The following is a 16,990-nucleotide window of genomic DNA, read 5'->3' as shown; positions in this document are numbered from 1 at the left end:
ATATAGGTCGTCCTCCAAAATACAATGCGGTGCTGGGGTTTGGAGCCCTTACCCCAACCTCCCCCCCATCCAGTCATCCTGACTCCCCTGAAAATGAAAAGACAGAGACCACATTCACTTTCCCTGCACCTGTCCAGCCTGTGTCCCTGCCCAGCCCCACCTCCACAGACGTAAGTAACGTGGGAAAAGCTCGCTTGCTTTCTGAGAGCTCAAATCGGGAAAGCCGTTGCCATGTGTTGTCTCCTTACCAGCTGCGTCTCCTTGACTAACCTCGGCCAGCAGCCGTGCCCGCTGCAGGACAGCATGTGCCATGGAAGGCAGCTGGCTGCGGGGCCCCAGGGCCCACACTTTCCTCAGACTCTTGTTCTGTGCGACACAGGCAGCTCAGGGGCGGGCAGCTAGACCCTGGACTTAATCTGCCGTGAGCGAGGGTTCAGCAGTGGTGGCCTCCGTGGGCTGGGGGAGTGGAGAGGAGCAGGGCAGACCATGAGCAATCCTTGCTTCCCACTTCCGGTCAAACTCCAGAAACAGAAAATGGTTTTGGTTTGTTTTTTTTTTTCTTTTTTTGGGTCACACCCAGCAATGCACAGGGGTTACTCCTGGCTCTGCACTCAGGAATTACTCCTGGCAGTGCTCAAGGGACCATATGGGATGCTGAGAATCCAACCCGGGTCGGCTGCATGCAAGGCAAACGCCCTACCTGCTGTGCTATCGCTCCAGCCCCAATAGTTTGTTTTTTGAAAGGAACTTTATTCTGCAGAGTTAATCAGAAACAGATTCCTGGGAAAAGTGGCAAATACTTAATAACCCCTAAGCCAGGAACTGCAGGCACTGTAAGCAAGTGCCTTGAGCTGGTGGTAGGTGGTTGTTCATGGTGCTGGGATTGAATTCGGGCATACACCCTCGTAGACCACTCAAGGCCCGGTCTTGAGAGAGTTTTGTTTTTTGCTTTTTTTTTTTTTTCTTTTTTGGGTCACACCCAGCGATGCGCAGGGGTTACTCCTGGCTCATGCACTCAGGAATTACTCCTGGTGGTGCTCAGGGGACCCTATGGGATGCTGGGAATGGAACCCGGGTCGGCCGCGTGCAAGGCAAACGCCCTACCCACTGTGCTATTGCCCCAGCCCCTTGAGAGAGTTTTTAACCAGGTGGTTCATTTAGTCAGCAAACGCTTGCTGAGGCCTTCTGTGCTGAACAGACTCTGACCCAAGCCAGCACACCACAGGCAACCGGGGGACAGGGGAACCCAGCAACCCTTGCCCTCAGGGCACTCCCTTTACACCCACAGTGGCAAGGAGGGAGCAACTGAGGTGTCATCCTTCAGCTGCGGGTGAGGGCTAGAAAGGTGGCCAAGGCCACGGGGCTGCTGGAGCCCTGGCAGGAGGCTGCCTTCTTATGAAGAGGAATGAGCAGAAGTCCTAGAGGAAGTGGGCTGCAGAGAGGGAGGGGCCCTCGTGCAGAGGGAACCACACAGCCAAGGTGAAAGGGGACGTGGCCTGAGAAATGCCGGGGTCCCAGGACAGGTGGCTGAGGAGACCGCAGGGTGGCCAGGCTGGGCTGCAGGGCCTTTGGTGTTCACTAACAATGGGCGACCAGAAGAGGGTTCTGAGAAAAGGAGTGATGTGATTTCACAGCTTATTTCGAGAAATGTCAAACTCACAGAAAAGTCTCAGTAACAATATAAAGAGCAACTGGATTTAGCCAATTGTTGCCATTTTTACCACATATACTTCTGCCATCTCCCAGACTTTTTTCTTCACTGAATAGTTAAGAAGTTACATATATTGTGAATCTTCACCCCAAATATATATGTGTGTGTATACATATTATATATGTATGATTTTTTTTCTCATAACAAGTATTCTCTGATATAGCTATAGCGCAGTTATTGAATTGAGAAAAATTAATTAAATGGCATTTTATAATTATAGTCCATAAATGGATTTCTTCATATATGCCACTAGGGCGTTGGGCCTAATAGGAAGGTCAAAGTAGAGATGGAGAAATAGGGCATCTGGGGGCAGAGTGGTAGTACCACAGGTAAGGCCTTTGCAGATCCAGGTTCACTCCCACTCCAAATGGTCCCCCAAACGCACCAGGAGTGACCCCTGAACACAGAACCAGGAGTAGGCCTTGAGCATTGCTGGGTATGACCCAAAAACAAAATGAGAGAGAGATGGAGAAAGAGGATGAAATCTGCATAAGTTCTGAAGAGCCAGTGAGAGTAGTTAATGGCACATGGACAAGAGAGCAGTCCAGAGGGATTTAGTGGGTCTTAGTAACTGGAAGTCAAAGAAGCAGGCTGGGGGGAAGGAACAAGAGTTTCATTTTATATGTGTCCCATTTCTTTGGTTGATCACAGAGCTTAGCTTTAGGATCGTCTTTGGATAAAATCACCTGGACTTGAAGGTTCTCAGAACCTAACTAATGGCCTGGCCTTCTCCAGAGGGCAAAATTTGGGGCTGGAGCGATAGCACAGCGGGTAGGGCGTTTGCCTTGCACGTGGCCGACCCGGGTTTGATTCCCAGCATCCCATATGGTCCCCTGAGCACCGCCAGGAATAATTCCTGAGTGCAGAGCCAGGAGTAACCCCTGAGCATCGCCAGGTGTGACCCAAAAAGCCAAAAAAAATAAAGAAAGAAAGAAAACAAAGGACAGAATTGTACCTGCCATGTGCACGTCCTGAGATACTATTCCAGAAACCTCACAGGAGATATCATCTTGGGAGGGCTGGGGCCATCGAAGAGTCCTGGTCGCTGGAAGGCTCCTGGTCGTGGCTGTAGCTGGTGGTTTTACAAACCCAGCCCTGCTTGGCTGGCCAGGGTTTCATCTAGTTTACCTGACGTTTGGTTTTCTGCCTGTCCTGTGAGTCAGCACCTGTCAAAAACCTGGTTTGCTTGGTATCAGCGATTGTCCCCCTCTTTTCCTTGACTGAAGCTTTGTGACCTCCTGATAGGGGCCTTCCTCCAGCCCTCGCACATCTTGGGGGACAGATGACTGGTGTGGTTGACGGATGAGTCTCTTTCCTAAACAATAGTTTGCTTTTTTTGTGATTTGGGGCTGGACAGCTCATAGTTTTGAGAGATTGAGCCCCAAGTTTGTTTGTACTCTGAACAAACACAAACTAAAAGCTTCTGCCAGGTTTGTCCTAAAGTGCAAACACTGTTCTTTTCAGAAAATGCAAAGGTAAAAGCTCTCTTTATCAGGCGGGGGTTGGGGGAGCACACCCAACAGTGCGCAGGGCTTACTCCTGGTTCCGTGCTCAGGGTGCACTCCTGGTAGTGCTCATGGGAACATACAAGGGTGCCAAGACTCAAACCCAGGTCAGTTGCACAGTTGCGCTAGTGTGGCAAGCACCCTACCCTCTGTACTATCTCTAGCCCCTAAAAGAAATCTTTTCTAAAACCACGATGTTGAGAATTTGCTAAGTTAAACCTAGTGGAGTGAGTTGGGGTTTTGGTTTTCGTGTTTTAAAGATGATTGAGGCGCATATGCTGCCTGAGCCCATGTGCTGCTTGCGCCCACGTGGCTGAGCACATGTGTCGCCCGCATCTCCCCTCTAGAGATGCGTACTTTCATGCTTTCATACTTTTGTGTCTATGTGTAGGGGCTTCCTCCACCCTTGGAGAAGCCCGAGTTCTCTCTTGAGTACGGTATTCTTACTATTCTCTCTTATCCTTTCCTCCCTCCCTCAGAAACCTCTGAATAAAATTTATTTACTTCAACAAAAAATTTTAAAAAAATAAAGATGATTGACTTCTCCTTTTGCAGTATCCCAAGAGTGGCAGCATTCTAGCCAACACACAGAGCTCTCTCTGTTTGCTGCCTGGGTGGCCTGAGCCCCCGCAACAGTAATTAAATAATTACACTTGAGAGGCGGGCGTTTCCTGGGGATCAATAAGCATCTCGAAGGAATTACTAATACAAGACCCAGCGGGATGCTAATCCTCTGTATATACTATCTTGCCACTATCATCATTTTTATGGAAGGGAAGATATGTTGATACAGTTACAAAAAAAAAAAAGGTTTTTATTTATCAGATGGTAATCTTGAAAAGCCTAAAGTGTTTTCCCAAAAATGTATCCTTAGAGTCCAAAGCCATAGTACAGCAGGTAGGACTCTTGCCTTGCATACGACCAGCCCGGGTTATATCCCTGGCTTCTGGTGTGGCCCCCTCAGCCCTCCCAGAGTGATCCCTAACCACCACCAGATGAGGCAAAAAAAAAAAAAATGTGTACTTAACTCCTAGTAAGATTATGGACCAGCCATCTTTCTTCTTCCCTTTTGGATTATGATAATAATTTAGATAGTTGTGAAGGTCAGTGTCACCTTTGACCTGGTGCCGTATCTTCTAAGGCTTCCTCTGCTCTCTCTCAAGCAAAGAGCCAGTTCTCTGGGGACAAAAAAAAAACGTATCTTGGCATTTTATACGTTTCTGTGGTTGTCGTTCTCAACGTCTCTGCAACTCTTTCAGGCTACCCATAAAAGCAAAACTTTCCCTAGTAAGACTGAAGTATGCTTTGCTATTCTCTTTCTCTCCAAAGTGAGCCATGGAGTTTTCTAGACACTACACAATCTGTGATAGTGTCATCATCCTGATGATTAATAGAGTGTGTGCCCTTCTGTATTCTTGAGTTTAAAAACATTTGGGAGGGGGGCAGAGCGATAGTACATCAGGCAGGATGTCTGCCTTGCCTTCGATCCCCAGCGTCCCACATGGTCACATGAGCACCACTGGGAGTAATTCCTGAGTGCAAACCCAGTGCAAACCCAGTAACCCCTGATCATCTCCGGGTGTGACCCTAAAATTTAAAAGGAGGGGCTTGAGGGTTTCTTCAAGCCCGTGTTCTCCCTTGAACACATACCTCACTTGCTTGTCTCTATGTCTCTCTGTTTTGTCCACTTTGGAGAAGCCCGTCTTTTTTCTTGAAGACATTTTTCCTCTCTTTCTCTCCCCTCAAATACTCCTAAGTAAATTTCATTCAATAAAATTTATTTTGCTTCGGGGCTGGAATTGTCGGGTGTGACCCAAAAAGAAAAAAAAATTATTTTGCTTCACTTTTAAAAAAATGTTTTTGTGTGCTATTTATGTAGTTTCCCATGACCCTCTTATAACTTCAAAGTTAAAGTTTTCCTCGCATAAATGAAAGCTCTTTGAGATCCTTAAAGAGATCCTTAAACAATTTTAAGAGTTGAAAGAGAGGGGCTGGAGCGATAGCACAGCGGGGAGGGCGTTTGCCTTGCACGTGGGCGACCCAAGTTCGATTCCCAGCGTCCCCTATGGTCACCCCGAGCACCGCCAGGTGTAATTCCTGAGTGCAGATCCAGGAGTAACCCCTGTGCCTCGCTGGGTATGACCCAAAAAGGAAAAAAAAAGTTGAAAGAGATCCTGACACCAAAAAGGCTAAGAACTGCTGCTCTATGGAAACAGGATAGCAAGTTTTCTTTCTTTTAGGAACATGAAAGAAACTGAATTTTAGCCTTCATGTGTGTTCCACCTTTCCCTTCTTTCTCTGCTTTCCTCGTCTTGGTTGCTTTGTCTGAGGTGAACAGAGTCCGCACGCTGGGTAGTGCCATGAACTTTCTGTGCCAGGTCCCAAATACAATTACTGCCATCATCCCTGAGCAGCAGGGTGGTGCTGGGAGTCAAGTCACGTGGGGACGTCACCAGCCTCGTGTCTGTAAGAAATTGCTGAGTTTCCATGCCCCACCCCGTCCCTCCTTGTCACTCTCCGGATTTGAGAGCCAGAGAGAGTGAGCAGAGCCCTTCCCCCTGCCCAGGCCTCCTAACATGTCCGGGGCCTTCGTTAGTTCAACTGGTCATTTTATTTAGGCTTCATGCAAGACAGGCTGGTTTTCAGATTGTGGTGGGGGAGAGAATTCCTTTTGTGGGTGATTGTTGGTTTTGTTGTTGTGCTTGGTGCCTGAACACACACAGAGTGTTTGCTCTACCGCTGGGCCATATACCCAGCCCCAAAACAGTCTCTGAAACGCACACATTATTTTTTTCGGCTTCCTGAAGATACAGACTCACAACAGGGGCTAAGGTGCGAGGAGACTGGCCAACTACAGAAAAGTTCCCTGAGTCTGCTGTCAGGAGAAATAAGGCATCTGGGGCTAGAGCAATAGCACAGCGGTTAGGGCGTTTGCCTTGCACACGGCCAACCCGGGTTCGATTCCCAGCATCCCATATGGTCCCCTGAGCACCACCAGGGGTGATTCCTGAGTGCATGAGCCAGGAGTAACCCCTGTGCATTGCCAGGTGTGACCCAAAAAGCAAGAGAGAGAGAGAGAGATAAGACGTCGTTAGTAACCAAAGCATCAAAGCATGGTGCCTTATCTCTTCAGTGCCGGGAAGCAAAAGTGTTGACTGACTTCCTGTACAATATGTTTGCACATATACTGAATGTCTTTCTGTTCTGGTTTGACTTGGCCCCATACCCTGCAGTGCACGGGTGGAGCCCAGGCCTCCTGCCTGCAAAGCATGTGCCCCAGCTTGTTGAACATGTCTCTGGTCTCTTTCAGAGGGTTTTTTTTCATGCCCAGAAGAAACTTATTCTTCTCAGGCTAAAATGTATTCACACCAGGCCGGAGAAGTCACAGTAGGTTAAGTCATACGCCTTACACGCATCTAATCTGGGTCAGTCCCAGTACTGACCACCCGTCTCCCAAGAATCACAGTGTGAGGCCCCCAGGCCTTCTGAGCACCACTTGGGAGTTCATCTTCCCCCTCTCCCCTGCCCCCGCCCCCACCAGATACAGTCACATTCTGATGTATCCTAACTTTCTGCCCCTGATGTTTAAGGTTCCATGATACCCTCGTGAGTCTAATTCTGCTCTGTTCTATGGAGAGTGTTTCCTTCCCCTCTAGAGAGGAAGTGTGGGTCTGTGAGAAACATACCTTCGGGAGACTGTCGAAGGGTTCTCACAGAAAGGGGCAAGCAGGCATTGCTTCTGTGCTTCATCACTTCTTCTGCAGAATTTGTGTACTGCACCTCCTGGCGGATTAGCCTAGAAAGCTGAAACAACACAGGGATAGTGGACCGGGGCCCCTCCAAACTGCAGTGCTGCCCTGGGGGGTAATCTCTGGCATGCGCCTTAGGCTCTCCGCTCCTGTGTGTTCATCATTTTCCAAAGAATCGTGAAGGCTGACTTGATTAAAAAGTCTTTTTAATACACCCCCACCCCACCCCTGTGTAACTCCTGGCCAAGCATTAAGTGGCTCGGCTTTGCAGCCACGGTACTGTGTCAGAGAGTGCTCCGCTGGGCGCGCCCGAGTTCCAGAACTGTGGCTGATGGGACGCGGGGACAGGCCGTGTGCAGTAGGGCTGCTGTTCCTTTCCCGACTGGTCAAGTATTCTTCATAGGGGGGAAGAAAGCCCTGATTTGAAGAGAGCCTCGTCAGCTGACGCTTGGGCTTTTTCTAATCCTCATGTTGGAAAGTTCACAAGAGTTTAATTCACTCCCGACTTAACTCTTTTTCCATTAGAATTTGCACTGTTATTTTTTTCTTTCTGACCGAGCAAGGGGTTTTCAAGTAAAACCCCATTTGTCTATTTCCTTTCCCAATCCTCCTGAATTTCCCTTCCTCCCAAATGATAGGTGGTGGTGAGAATAGTTTGTATCATTATGCGTGGACCTCCTAGGTCTAAACTTTCTGCTTTCTTGGTTAGACTACCAAACATAACAAATGCTGAACTGTTACCTGTAGAGATAATTTGACTTAATGGACTGCAGACCTTTCCTGGAAAGTCTGAAACACTGTCGCCTCAGGGCAGAGTGTGGCAACACTGTATTCCAGACACATTATTACTCTCCTGCTGTAAGGCAGGTGCTGAAATTCCCTCTCAGGAGCTTCTGCTGTGTGGAGCGTGTGGGGGCTTGCGCCGCTGAGGAATTCCTGGTTTCCTTGCAAAATAGTCTTGTAACATATTGGATGGGGGCACAGATACTTGCCCTACATGTATACTTCAATGTACCCAGCGTTTGATGTTACTATTCAAAGTTTACCTCTTTTCTTTGTTCTCTCTCTTACCTTTCCTCTCCATTTCTTAGGGTGATATCCATGAGGATTTTTGCAGTGTTTGCAGAAAAAGTGGCCAGTTGCTCATGTGTGACACGTGCTCCCGTGTGTATCACCTGGACTGCTTAGACCCGCCTCTGAAAACAATTCCCAAGGGCATGTGGATATGTCCTAGATGTCAGGACCAGGTACTGGGGTGGTCAGCGAGGGGTCTGTGCGGGGCGCTCGGGCATGAAGGCAGCATCTCGGCCCTCTCTTACTAGTTCTTCCCTAGGCCACACCTGCCTGTTCACAGCACAGCACAGGTGTTCAGTGTTGTTCTCAGAGGGTCTGTCAGGTGACTCTGCATAGGTGGGGCCCCCTAGCTGTCTCCTTCTGTTTGAAGTGGCTAATCTTCAGAGCGGAAGTGCTGGTAGCTCAGTGGACGGGACACCAGAGTTCAGTCACCAATACCACATCCCTCCCCCAAGCATTGATGGAAGGGGTTTCTGAGTCCAGAGCCAGCAGCCACCCATTGCCAAATGTAAATCAAAAACCCAAAAAGGGAGAAATGGCTTATCTTCTCACTATCTTGATCCTTACAAGTTCCTAAGACTCGGTCTCATTCTCCAAGAATGGACCAAATCAATTTATGGTTTTGAAACTCTTGTTTGGAAACTAAGTCCTTAAAGTAAAAAACGCCAGATTAATTGCTTAACTCAAATAACAGCTTCATTTTTAACTTATCAGCATCAGAAATCTAACTGTTTAGTATTTTTTTTCTTTTTTTCTTTTTTTTTCATTTTGGGTCATACCCGGCGATGCACAGGGGTTACTCCTGGCTCTGCACTCAGGAATTATTCCTGATGGTGCTCAGGGGACCATATGGGATGCTGGGAACTGAACCCAGGATCAGCCACATGCAAGGCAAGCGCCCTTCCCGCTGTGCCATCGCTCTAGCCCTCTGTTTAGTATTTTATGGACTCCAGAGGCAAACACATCATGACCCAACATTTTCCCTCCTTTTAGTTTCTGATCTTGTTTTTTCAACTACCGATTCGTCTTTATAAATGTGGGGGTTTATGGCTTTTTGTTTTGTTTTGAATGAGTTTGGTCGTTTGGTTTTTGGTTGTCTTGGGATGCTTATTTTGGGGAAGGGGCTTGGTTGTTGTTTCTCATTTAGGGCTATTCCTAACTGCACTCAGGGCTTATTTCTGGCTCTGTGCTTAGGGATTATTTCTGTGGTGCTCAAGGGACCATATGAGGTGCCAGGGATTGAACCCAGGCCTGCCGCGTGCAAGGCAAATGCCTCACCCGCAGTACTCTCTCTCAGTCCTATAGCTTTTGTATTACATGATTTTTGTTTTGTTTTGTTTTGTTGGGAAGTGGGCAAAGAATGCATGTGAAAATAAGCCCAGCAGCTCAGGGATCTTTGGCCTCCTGCTCAGTTCACTGGGATCTGGATTCGAGAGAATTCTGGTTTCCCCCTGAATCTCCGTATTCACCCAGGGAGCAGTAGGGATGATTCTCTTCTTACCTGGTGCTGCTTTGTGACCCTACCAGTTTCTACACGGGCTCTGGATTAAACATCCCAGGGGATGCCATTTTAAATGGAGTTCAGATTTAAAACAAGATTTAAAACAAGATGGAACAGGGGCCTGATTCCAGCTTACTTTGCCCTCAAAAATGGATGCTGGCAGCCGCTCCATGCTGGTGGGTTCTGACAGTTGAGTAGTTTGGGCTCCGTAGCAACTTGAATCTTTTTCTCTGATGCTGGTGTTAGGAACCTTGTAGTCCAGAAAATGTCCACCAGGCTGTTTTCCCCACTGACTCCCTAAACACTCCCTGGATTTTTGTCTGGCCTCTGAGAGACACCTTGCTAACTGGGAGGGAGCACTTATGCCTCCTTCTCGAGGTAAAATTCTGAAAAATCTTTGCAGATGCTGAAGAAGGAAGAAGCAATCCCCTGGCCTGGAACTTTAGCAATCGTTCATTCCTATATCGCCTACAAAGCAGGTAAAGAATTATCCCATTTGTGTGTTTAAAAAAAAAAAAAGAAAAAAAGCACTGGAGGGCAGTGTTTGTTTCAAAAAGGAAATTTAAAGTGAAAAACTGTGAAAAGCTTTGAAGTAAAAAAGCTTGTGTAACATGTTTCCGGAGAAAGAGAAATGGTATCTGGTTGACCTCAGCCAGCTCTGGGCCACTGAGTTTTCCTAGCACAATCGTCCTAGTGGATGTGGACAGAGGAAAAATGAGGTTCCGGTAGGCCCATTCTATGCCTGGCTATGAAGTTCTGGGGTGCTGTGTGGAAAATACTGGCCAAAAAACGTATTCTGAAAGTTTTCAAAGAATCTGTGGTTTGAGGTTGAGGGACCAGTCCAAGAGATCGAGTCCGTGCCTTGCATCAAGAAGCCACAAGTCTGAACCCTGAAATACCACCGGGTAGAGCCCAGGTAGCCCCCACGCAGCACTGAGGTGGCCCCAATTTTTTAAGAATTCTTTTTAAGCATCATTGCTAAAATGGTTGCCCTTTTTTGCTTCTAGCAAAAGAAGAAGAGAAGCAGAAGTTACTTAAATGGAGTTCAGATTTAAAACAAGAACGAGAACAACTAGAGCAGAAGGTGAAACAGCTCAGCAATTCTATAAGTGTAAGTAAATCTCCTGGCCCCAGTGAGAGACACGGAGCTAGAGACCTTCTCCCCTGCAGACCCGCACTCGTGGCTCCCGGTGGCTGGTTCGGTCCCAGTTCTGCTGTCAGCCTTCCTGTGGACACTTTGTCTCCTGTGAGAGCTTGACCCTCAGGGTCAGATGTGCAACTGGGATGTAGTACCTTAGCGAAGTTCCAGAACGTCCAGACGTGTTTAGGAGGGGTTGCATGCTTGCCTGACACAGAGCCCGAAGACCCCATATGATTCCAGTTGCTGGAGCCAGTGGGTCCCTGGGCATGGTCTCCTGCGCTTTCCATGGAAATGTCTTTTTCCCCAGCCAGCCTGGAAAAGAGGCTGTTTGAGACACGTACTAACCTCAGGCCTGCTGGGATCGAGCTGGTATCTGCCGCAGCAATTCTAAGGCTCTCCGAGGGGAGCAGGGTTTCTTTCCGCTGAGTTGGTTCTCTTGGTGGAATGAACTGCAGGTGGTGCCTTGGATTGGTTGGCAATTGAGCATCCCACTTATCTGCTTTCTCTTCCTCTCCTTATTTCCTGTGTCGCGTTTGTTTCGCATCTCTGTCCCTGCCTAGAACAGAAGCCAATAGGCATGGCACACCAAGGGCAAAAGACTCCAAGTCTTTGACCAGGCAGAGGGATGCTGTTGGCTACAGTCTTTAAGTCTCTTAAACAGCACCCTGATGCCCCAGGCCCCTGGCTCTAAAATCTTGCTAAAGGGCCACAAAATTAGTATAGGGAATTAAACTTTTACTCTGCATGTGGTTTGATCCCTTGCACCTGGTGTGGTCCCCTAAGCACCACCCAGAAGTCATCTCTGAGCACCGCCCAGATGTGGCCCCAAAACCAGAATAAAAAATTAAAATAAAATATTTCTGGCAAAACCATCCTCAGTGATGCCTCCCAGGAAACTCAAATGCCATGGGCTCATTCTCTGTCTGGAAAGCTCAGGCCTAGCCCAGCGAAGCGCTCCAAAGTTCCAGTGAAGCTCTGGGGACTTGGTCCTGTCTTGTCTCTTTTGTGATGCTGGGGATGGCGCCCAAGGACTTCTGCTGTGCAAAGCACGCACTCTGTCTGCAGAGCCATATCCTGGCACCCTGGGAGCTTGGTATTTGTTTCATTTGGTTTTGGGGTCACACCCAGTGATGCTCAGGGGTTAGTCCTGGCTTCATACTCATAAATCACTCCTGGTGGTGCTCAGGGGACCATATGAGATGCCGGGAATGAATCCCAGGTCGACAGCATGCAAGGCAAGTGCCTTATCCCCTGTACTTTGCTCAGTGCCAAAGGAGCTAGGTTTTTGAGTGACTTTCTTTTGGGACCTGAATTATGGTGGCCTTACAGTGGTGCTTACTGGGCCTTGGGGCTACTCCCAGCAATCCACAGCCAAACCGGGCTGGACAACTCGGCGCTAGGGCCTGAGAACATGGCGCGACTTGGGCCAGGCAGTGCCGGGGATCAAACCAGACACGCACCCGTGACCCCGGTGCTAGCCTGTGGCCCGTAGGAGTGTGGGTGGGACCGTACTCCTATCTCTTGGGCCTCCTCCTTCCCTGGGGGGTAGCAGCACCTCCTCCCCATTGGAACAGGGCAGGCGCTGGAGGCTTCTCTGGCCTGCCGCGTGCTGAGGGGCTGACAGGCAAGCGGGGCGCTCAGGGTGTGTGTGTGTCCTTCCTGCCTGCTGCAGAAATGCATGGAGATGAAGAGCACCATCCTGGCCCGGCAGAAGGAGATGCACAGCTCGTTGGAAAAGGTCAAACAGCTGATCCGCCTCATCCACGGCATCGACCTCTCCAAACCCGTAGACTCTGAGGCCACTGTGGGGGCCATGTCCAATGGCCCGGACTGCACCCCCCCTGCCAATGCCGCCACCTCCACGCCGGCCCCCTCCCCCTCCTCCCAGAGCCGCACAGCGAACTGTACCCAGGGGGAGGAGACGAAATAACAGCGCGGCGCCGGATGCCTCGGGGTCCCGGTGGCCGGGAGAGCGGAACACTGAAGACTCTAGGAAAGCAAAGCTGGATTTCTTCTGGAAAGTACAGAATTCTTTTGGTTCTTTGGTTCCAGAGAGAGAGAAGATGCTTGTGCCAGGTGGCACCAGAGTTTGCCAATTGATCCTTCTTATTCTGTGTGTACATGCAAAGATTGGACCATGTTACATGAAATAGTGCCAGCTGGAGGTTCTTTGCCAGCACCATGCCAAGTGAAATAATATATTTACTCTCTCTATTATACACCAGTGTGTGCCTGCAGCAGCCGCCACAGCCGCCAGGGGCTTGTTTTTGTTTCGTTGGGGGGAGCAGGGACGGGCGGAGGGAGGAGAGCAGGTTTCAGATCCTTATTTGCCGAGCCGTTTGTCTAGGTAGAGAAGACAAGTCCAAAGAGTGTGTGGGCTTTCCTGTTTCTAAACTTTCACTACTATAAAACCAAAAAAAGAAAAAAAAAAAAGGAAATTGAGATTTCACCAACCCCAGTGCCCAGAGGAGGGGTGGGGAGGGGCTGGGAGGGAGCCGGGGTGGGAAAGTCTTATCAGATAAGCAGTATTTCATACCGTCTGGGGTGGGGTACAGTGCAGAGAGGGACCCCAAGATCAACCACCCGGTTCTTCTCTGGAGCACTCAGCTCCCCCACCGCGAGTGCCCCTGCTGCGCGTCCCACCCCACCTCCCAACCCCCCACTCCCTCCCACCCCCCCCATCCCGGTTTCGGCCCTGCTTTGGCAAATCGGCACATACCCGCCGATGATCCGGTTCCCTTCCCTGCCCCGAAAACAAGGGCCCTCGGCGCAGGGGTGTATGTGTCAGGAAGGAAGACGGTGGATCAGTGACTTGACTTGAACACAAGCTCCATCCCTTTTCTATATTTATAAGGAGAGAAGATCCTGGGAGAAGCAGCACGCGACCCGCGTGGGGGAATCGAATGGAGACGTTTCTTTTCTTTTTTTTTTTTTTTTTCATTTTAAAAAAATTTTTATTTTTGTTTTTTGTTCTTTTAAGAAGTATTTTTTGTTGTTTATTTTTATTTTTTTCTTTTTTTTTTTTTGTAACAAAACTAAAATAAGGAATAGAAAAGCTGTTTTTCAGGCTGACAGTCCACTTAAGGGTAGTCGAGACCTTGCATGGTAGAATAGGAATCTAGTGTCAGTGAGGTCCAGTGAGTCTGTGTGAGTCCTTGTGTCATCGTTTGGGCACTGTTTTTTTATGCAAGGGCAAAAATCTTTGTATCTGGGGAAAAACAACAACAGCAACTTTTTTTTTTAATTAAAAAAGGAAAATAAAAGATATTGAGCTCTTCCTAGTGTTACTGAAATTAAGATCAAGGTAAGAAACATTGTACAAAAAAAAAATTACAAAAGTGCTATTTGTTTCCTAAAAGCAGTGATTTCTATTAAAAAGGTGTCAGAACTGGAGAAAATGCTGTGTAGTTATAATTTTTTAGCACAGAACCTGCTGCTTCTGATGACATTTTGCTGTGTTTGTGTCTCAAGCCTGGTGGGCCAGTCTCCAAGCTTCCTGGCCTCAGAGGGGCGCCTGCGGCTGCCCCCCAACCCCCAGCCTCCCCTCGCAGAAAGGACGGGCCTGTCTTCTTGGCAGGGATCCTGGCTCCTGTTTTCGAAGCCCAGATGGAGTGTGGATGCTCCCGAGGCCCTTCCTGATGTCTCCTCGGATATTGCTAGAACAAAAATGGCTGATGCCTAAATAAGACCCTTTCCTTTGGTGCTGCCCTCGGTCTTTCATCCACCAGCATTCAGAGTGCCTGGGGAACAACTGAGGGGTGCATGGCAGTGCTGCTCCCTGGGCCCACGCAGCCCGTTCCGGTGGGAAGATGCAGGGCACAGGCCGGGCACGAGTGATCTGCTGAGAGCCAAGGAGAGAGAGGGCTGGTGGGGCCTGGTGTCTCCCAGACACAGCGGCCCGGGGCGGCCTGGTAGCTATCTGGCCTTTGAAGGGAGGTCTGATCTCCAGCAGCTTGCTTTCTTGGCCCTCAGACTCTGGGCACCAGCAGTGGAATCCATCGGCTCTTAGACACACACACACACACACACACACACGCACACGCACACGCACACACACACAAAGCTTCTTAGGTGACCCGCCTTCGGCTGGAGACGCTGGGCTTGCCTTGGTCTGGCGTACTGCCTCCTCTTCGAGAACACCCAGGTGCCCAAAGTCAGTGGTGCGTTCTTTGGCCTAGAAGAGGCAGAAAGGGTCCCTTTTGAGACAGATGGAGCCTAAAGGCCAAAGCGGCCAAGACAGACCCTTAGGCACCCTGTGTTCAGGCTCTGCCAGCTACTTGTGTGTGCCAGGGACGTGAGAGAAGAGGAGAAAGCGGGGCTGGGCTGCAGGCTTGGCGGAGAAAGGCCAGGAGGCACTGCCCTTTCTCTTGCAAAGACCAAGGTGCTGTCTGGTCTGCACGCAGTGGAGGTGCCCCAACTAGTTGGAGCTGTTGGCAGGGGTTTGCTGCCCTGCAGCAGACGCTGGCTTAGGCGGCCTTGTGACTCATCTGGATCCAAAGGCAGCGGGGTGGGTGATACCACCCAATGCCTCTTTTCTTTTTTTTTCTTAGATGAATTCGGGGAGCTAGCTAAGACCTTTGCTCAGAAAAGAGCTGCCCACAGGTTCTGAGGGGCCTGGGGGTGGGGGCCGAAGTGACGGCCCAGGGTCAAAAGCTGGCGGCCGTGAGCGATTCAGGCTCCCATCTTGTCCACATCCCTCCGAAAGTTCCAATCTGCTTCATGCCTCAGCTAGCATAGTGCAGGGTCTGAAGGCAGCCTCGCCTCCGTCCCGCACCCCGGACTCCCGTTCCCCAACGCTCCTTTCTGTAAAGAGAAGGCCCTCCTCCCCGACTCCTTTCCCTTCAGGGCCCCGCCGCACCCTCCGCCCCCCTAACGTGCGGGTGCCCAGACCCCCCGACACACACTGCAGACAGCCTGCCCATGCGGGCTCACCTCCCGCCTCTTATCTCGTGCCGCTCCTGCTCTCTGAGACCGGGGTCCTCTTTGCCAGCGCCCCCCACCCCTGCTCTGGGACCCAGAGGCCCCGTGGCTCAGGCCCCCGGAGGCAGTGAGTTCTCCACACGATGCATCACCTCTGCCTCCCCTTCCTGCCATCGCTGCCTGCGGGCCGTTTGGCTTTCCAGGAGCTTGCCGGGTCTTGTCTCGCCTCTGCTCGCCCGCCCGCCCGAGCTCTGCTGGCTTCCTTTCTCCCCGTCAGGCTCCTCAGCAGTGCCTGCCGGAGGGGCTGGGCTCAGGGGAGGGGGGGCTCACCTAGGCGAGGCCTGCAGCCGGCCACGGCTGCCTCCAGCTGGCACCGTCTGGGTGGTAGGCGTCCCACCAGGCCCACCTCTGTCACTGCTTCTCGGCTCAGGCTCGGCAGGCGGTGTGATAGGGGCATGACAGCCCCCCGCTGCACCCCCTTTCCCCCCCGCAGCTCGGGGCCTGCCTCCTCTTTGTCCGCGGGTCATCTCCTGCCTCTTCAGCCATCTTCGATGGTTCCTCTCTGGGGACCGTCAGGGCCTCCTCGTCGGGCTCACTCCGACGCCACCGACCTTTCAGGGTGTGGGTTCTCTCCTACTCTCCAAAGGGCTTCACTTAGGAGACTTGCACCCCGAGAGCCACAGGCTCTGGGGCTTGTCGGACTGACCGGAGACCCAGCGCCGTGCCAGACCTGGGTTCTCCAGTTCCGTGGCTTTGGGGGCGAGGGGGGGTGGTATGTTGCCGTGTGGGACTGACCGGGCCTCACCCCCCACCCCTCAGCTGGGCACCCTTGGCAGGAAACAGGAGACCCAGGCTCACCCTGACTTAAGCTTGTCCTCAGGGCTGGCACCTCTTCAGGAAGGGGGCGCCTTTCCCCCAGGCGGACGGGGAGGAAGCAGGTGGTGACTCTCAGAGGACCCCACTGTGCCCCCAGCCGCCTCTGGCCCCTGCACCTCTCCAGTACCCCTGGGTCCCAGCCCGGGGGGAAGCTGCAGTCAGGCGGGATGGGCAGGCCAGAGGAGAGGCAGCTGCGAGCAGAACAAGAGCCAGCCAAGCCCCCATCCTGTCTCGTGTCCAGGCCCCTTGTGATTTCAGTCTTGGTAGAACTTGTATTTGGAGTTTTGTGCTTCAAAGTTTTCGTTTTTGTTTGTTTGATTTTTTTTTGTTTTGTTTTGAGGGGGTGGGGGGAATACAGAGCAGCTGATCAATTTGTATTTATTTATTTTAACATTTTACTAAATAAAGCCAAATAAAGTCTCTCTGCCTTGTGGTGTTGGGTTTGGGGCCAGGGAGGGCAGGCCGGACACCCTGCAGCAGCCACCGGCCCCCCGAGGCAAGGACCCCCTGGGG

General features: G+C 50.7%; 1 protein-coding gene across 10 annotated transcripts in view; it reads left to right on the top strand.

Annotated features, from left to right (window-relative positions):
* Positions 1-16,899, top strand: part of PHF21A (PHD finger protein 21A) — a 226,585-nt gene extending 209,686 nt beyond the window's left edge. For 7 of the 10 annotated variants that reach the window (XM_055141074.1, XM_055141073.1, XM_055141079.1 and 4 more), the window contains 5 exons: positions 7-170; positions 8,057-8,212; positions 9,944-10,019; positions 10,548-10,651; positions 12,354-16,899. In XM_055141074.1, the coding sequence (XP_054997049.1) occupies positions 7-170; positions 8,057-8,212; positions 9,944-10,019; positions 10,548-10,651; positions 12,354-12,611 (758 nt within the window). In that variant the 3' untranslated portion in view covers positions 12,612-16,899. The remainder of the gene's footprint in view (positions 1-6; positions 171-8,056; positions 8,213-9,943; positions 10,020-10,547; positions 10,652-12,353) is intronic. The other 3 variants (XM_055141076.1, XM_055141077.1, XM_004619054.2) reach the window with 1 other exon arrangement.
* The last annotated feature ends 91 nt before the right edge of the window (positions 16,900-16,990 follow it).

The sequence above is a fragment of the Sorex araneus genome, chromosome 6 (genome assembly GCF_027595985.1).
Source record: "Sorex araneus isolate mSorAra2 chromosome 6, mSorAra2.pri, whole genome shotgun sequence".
Lineage (NCBI taxonomy): Eukaryota > Metazoa > Chordata > Mammalia > Eulipotyphla > Soricidae > Sorex > Sorex araneus.
Note: the sequence above shows the minus strand (reverse complement) of the source record. Positions and strands in the feature narration are given on the sequence as shown.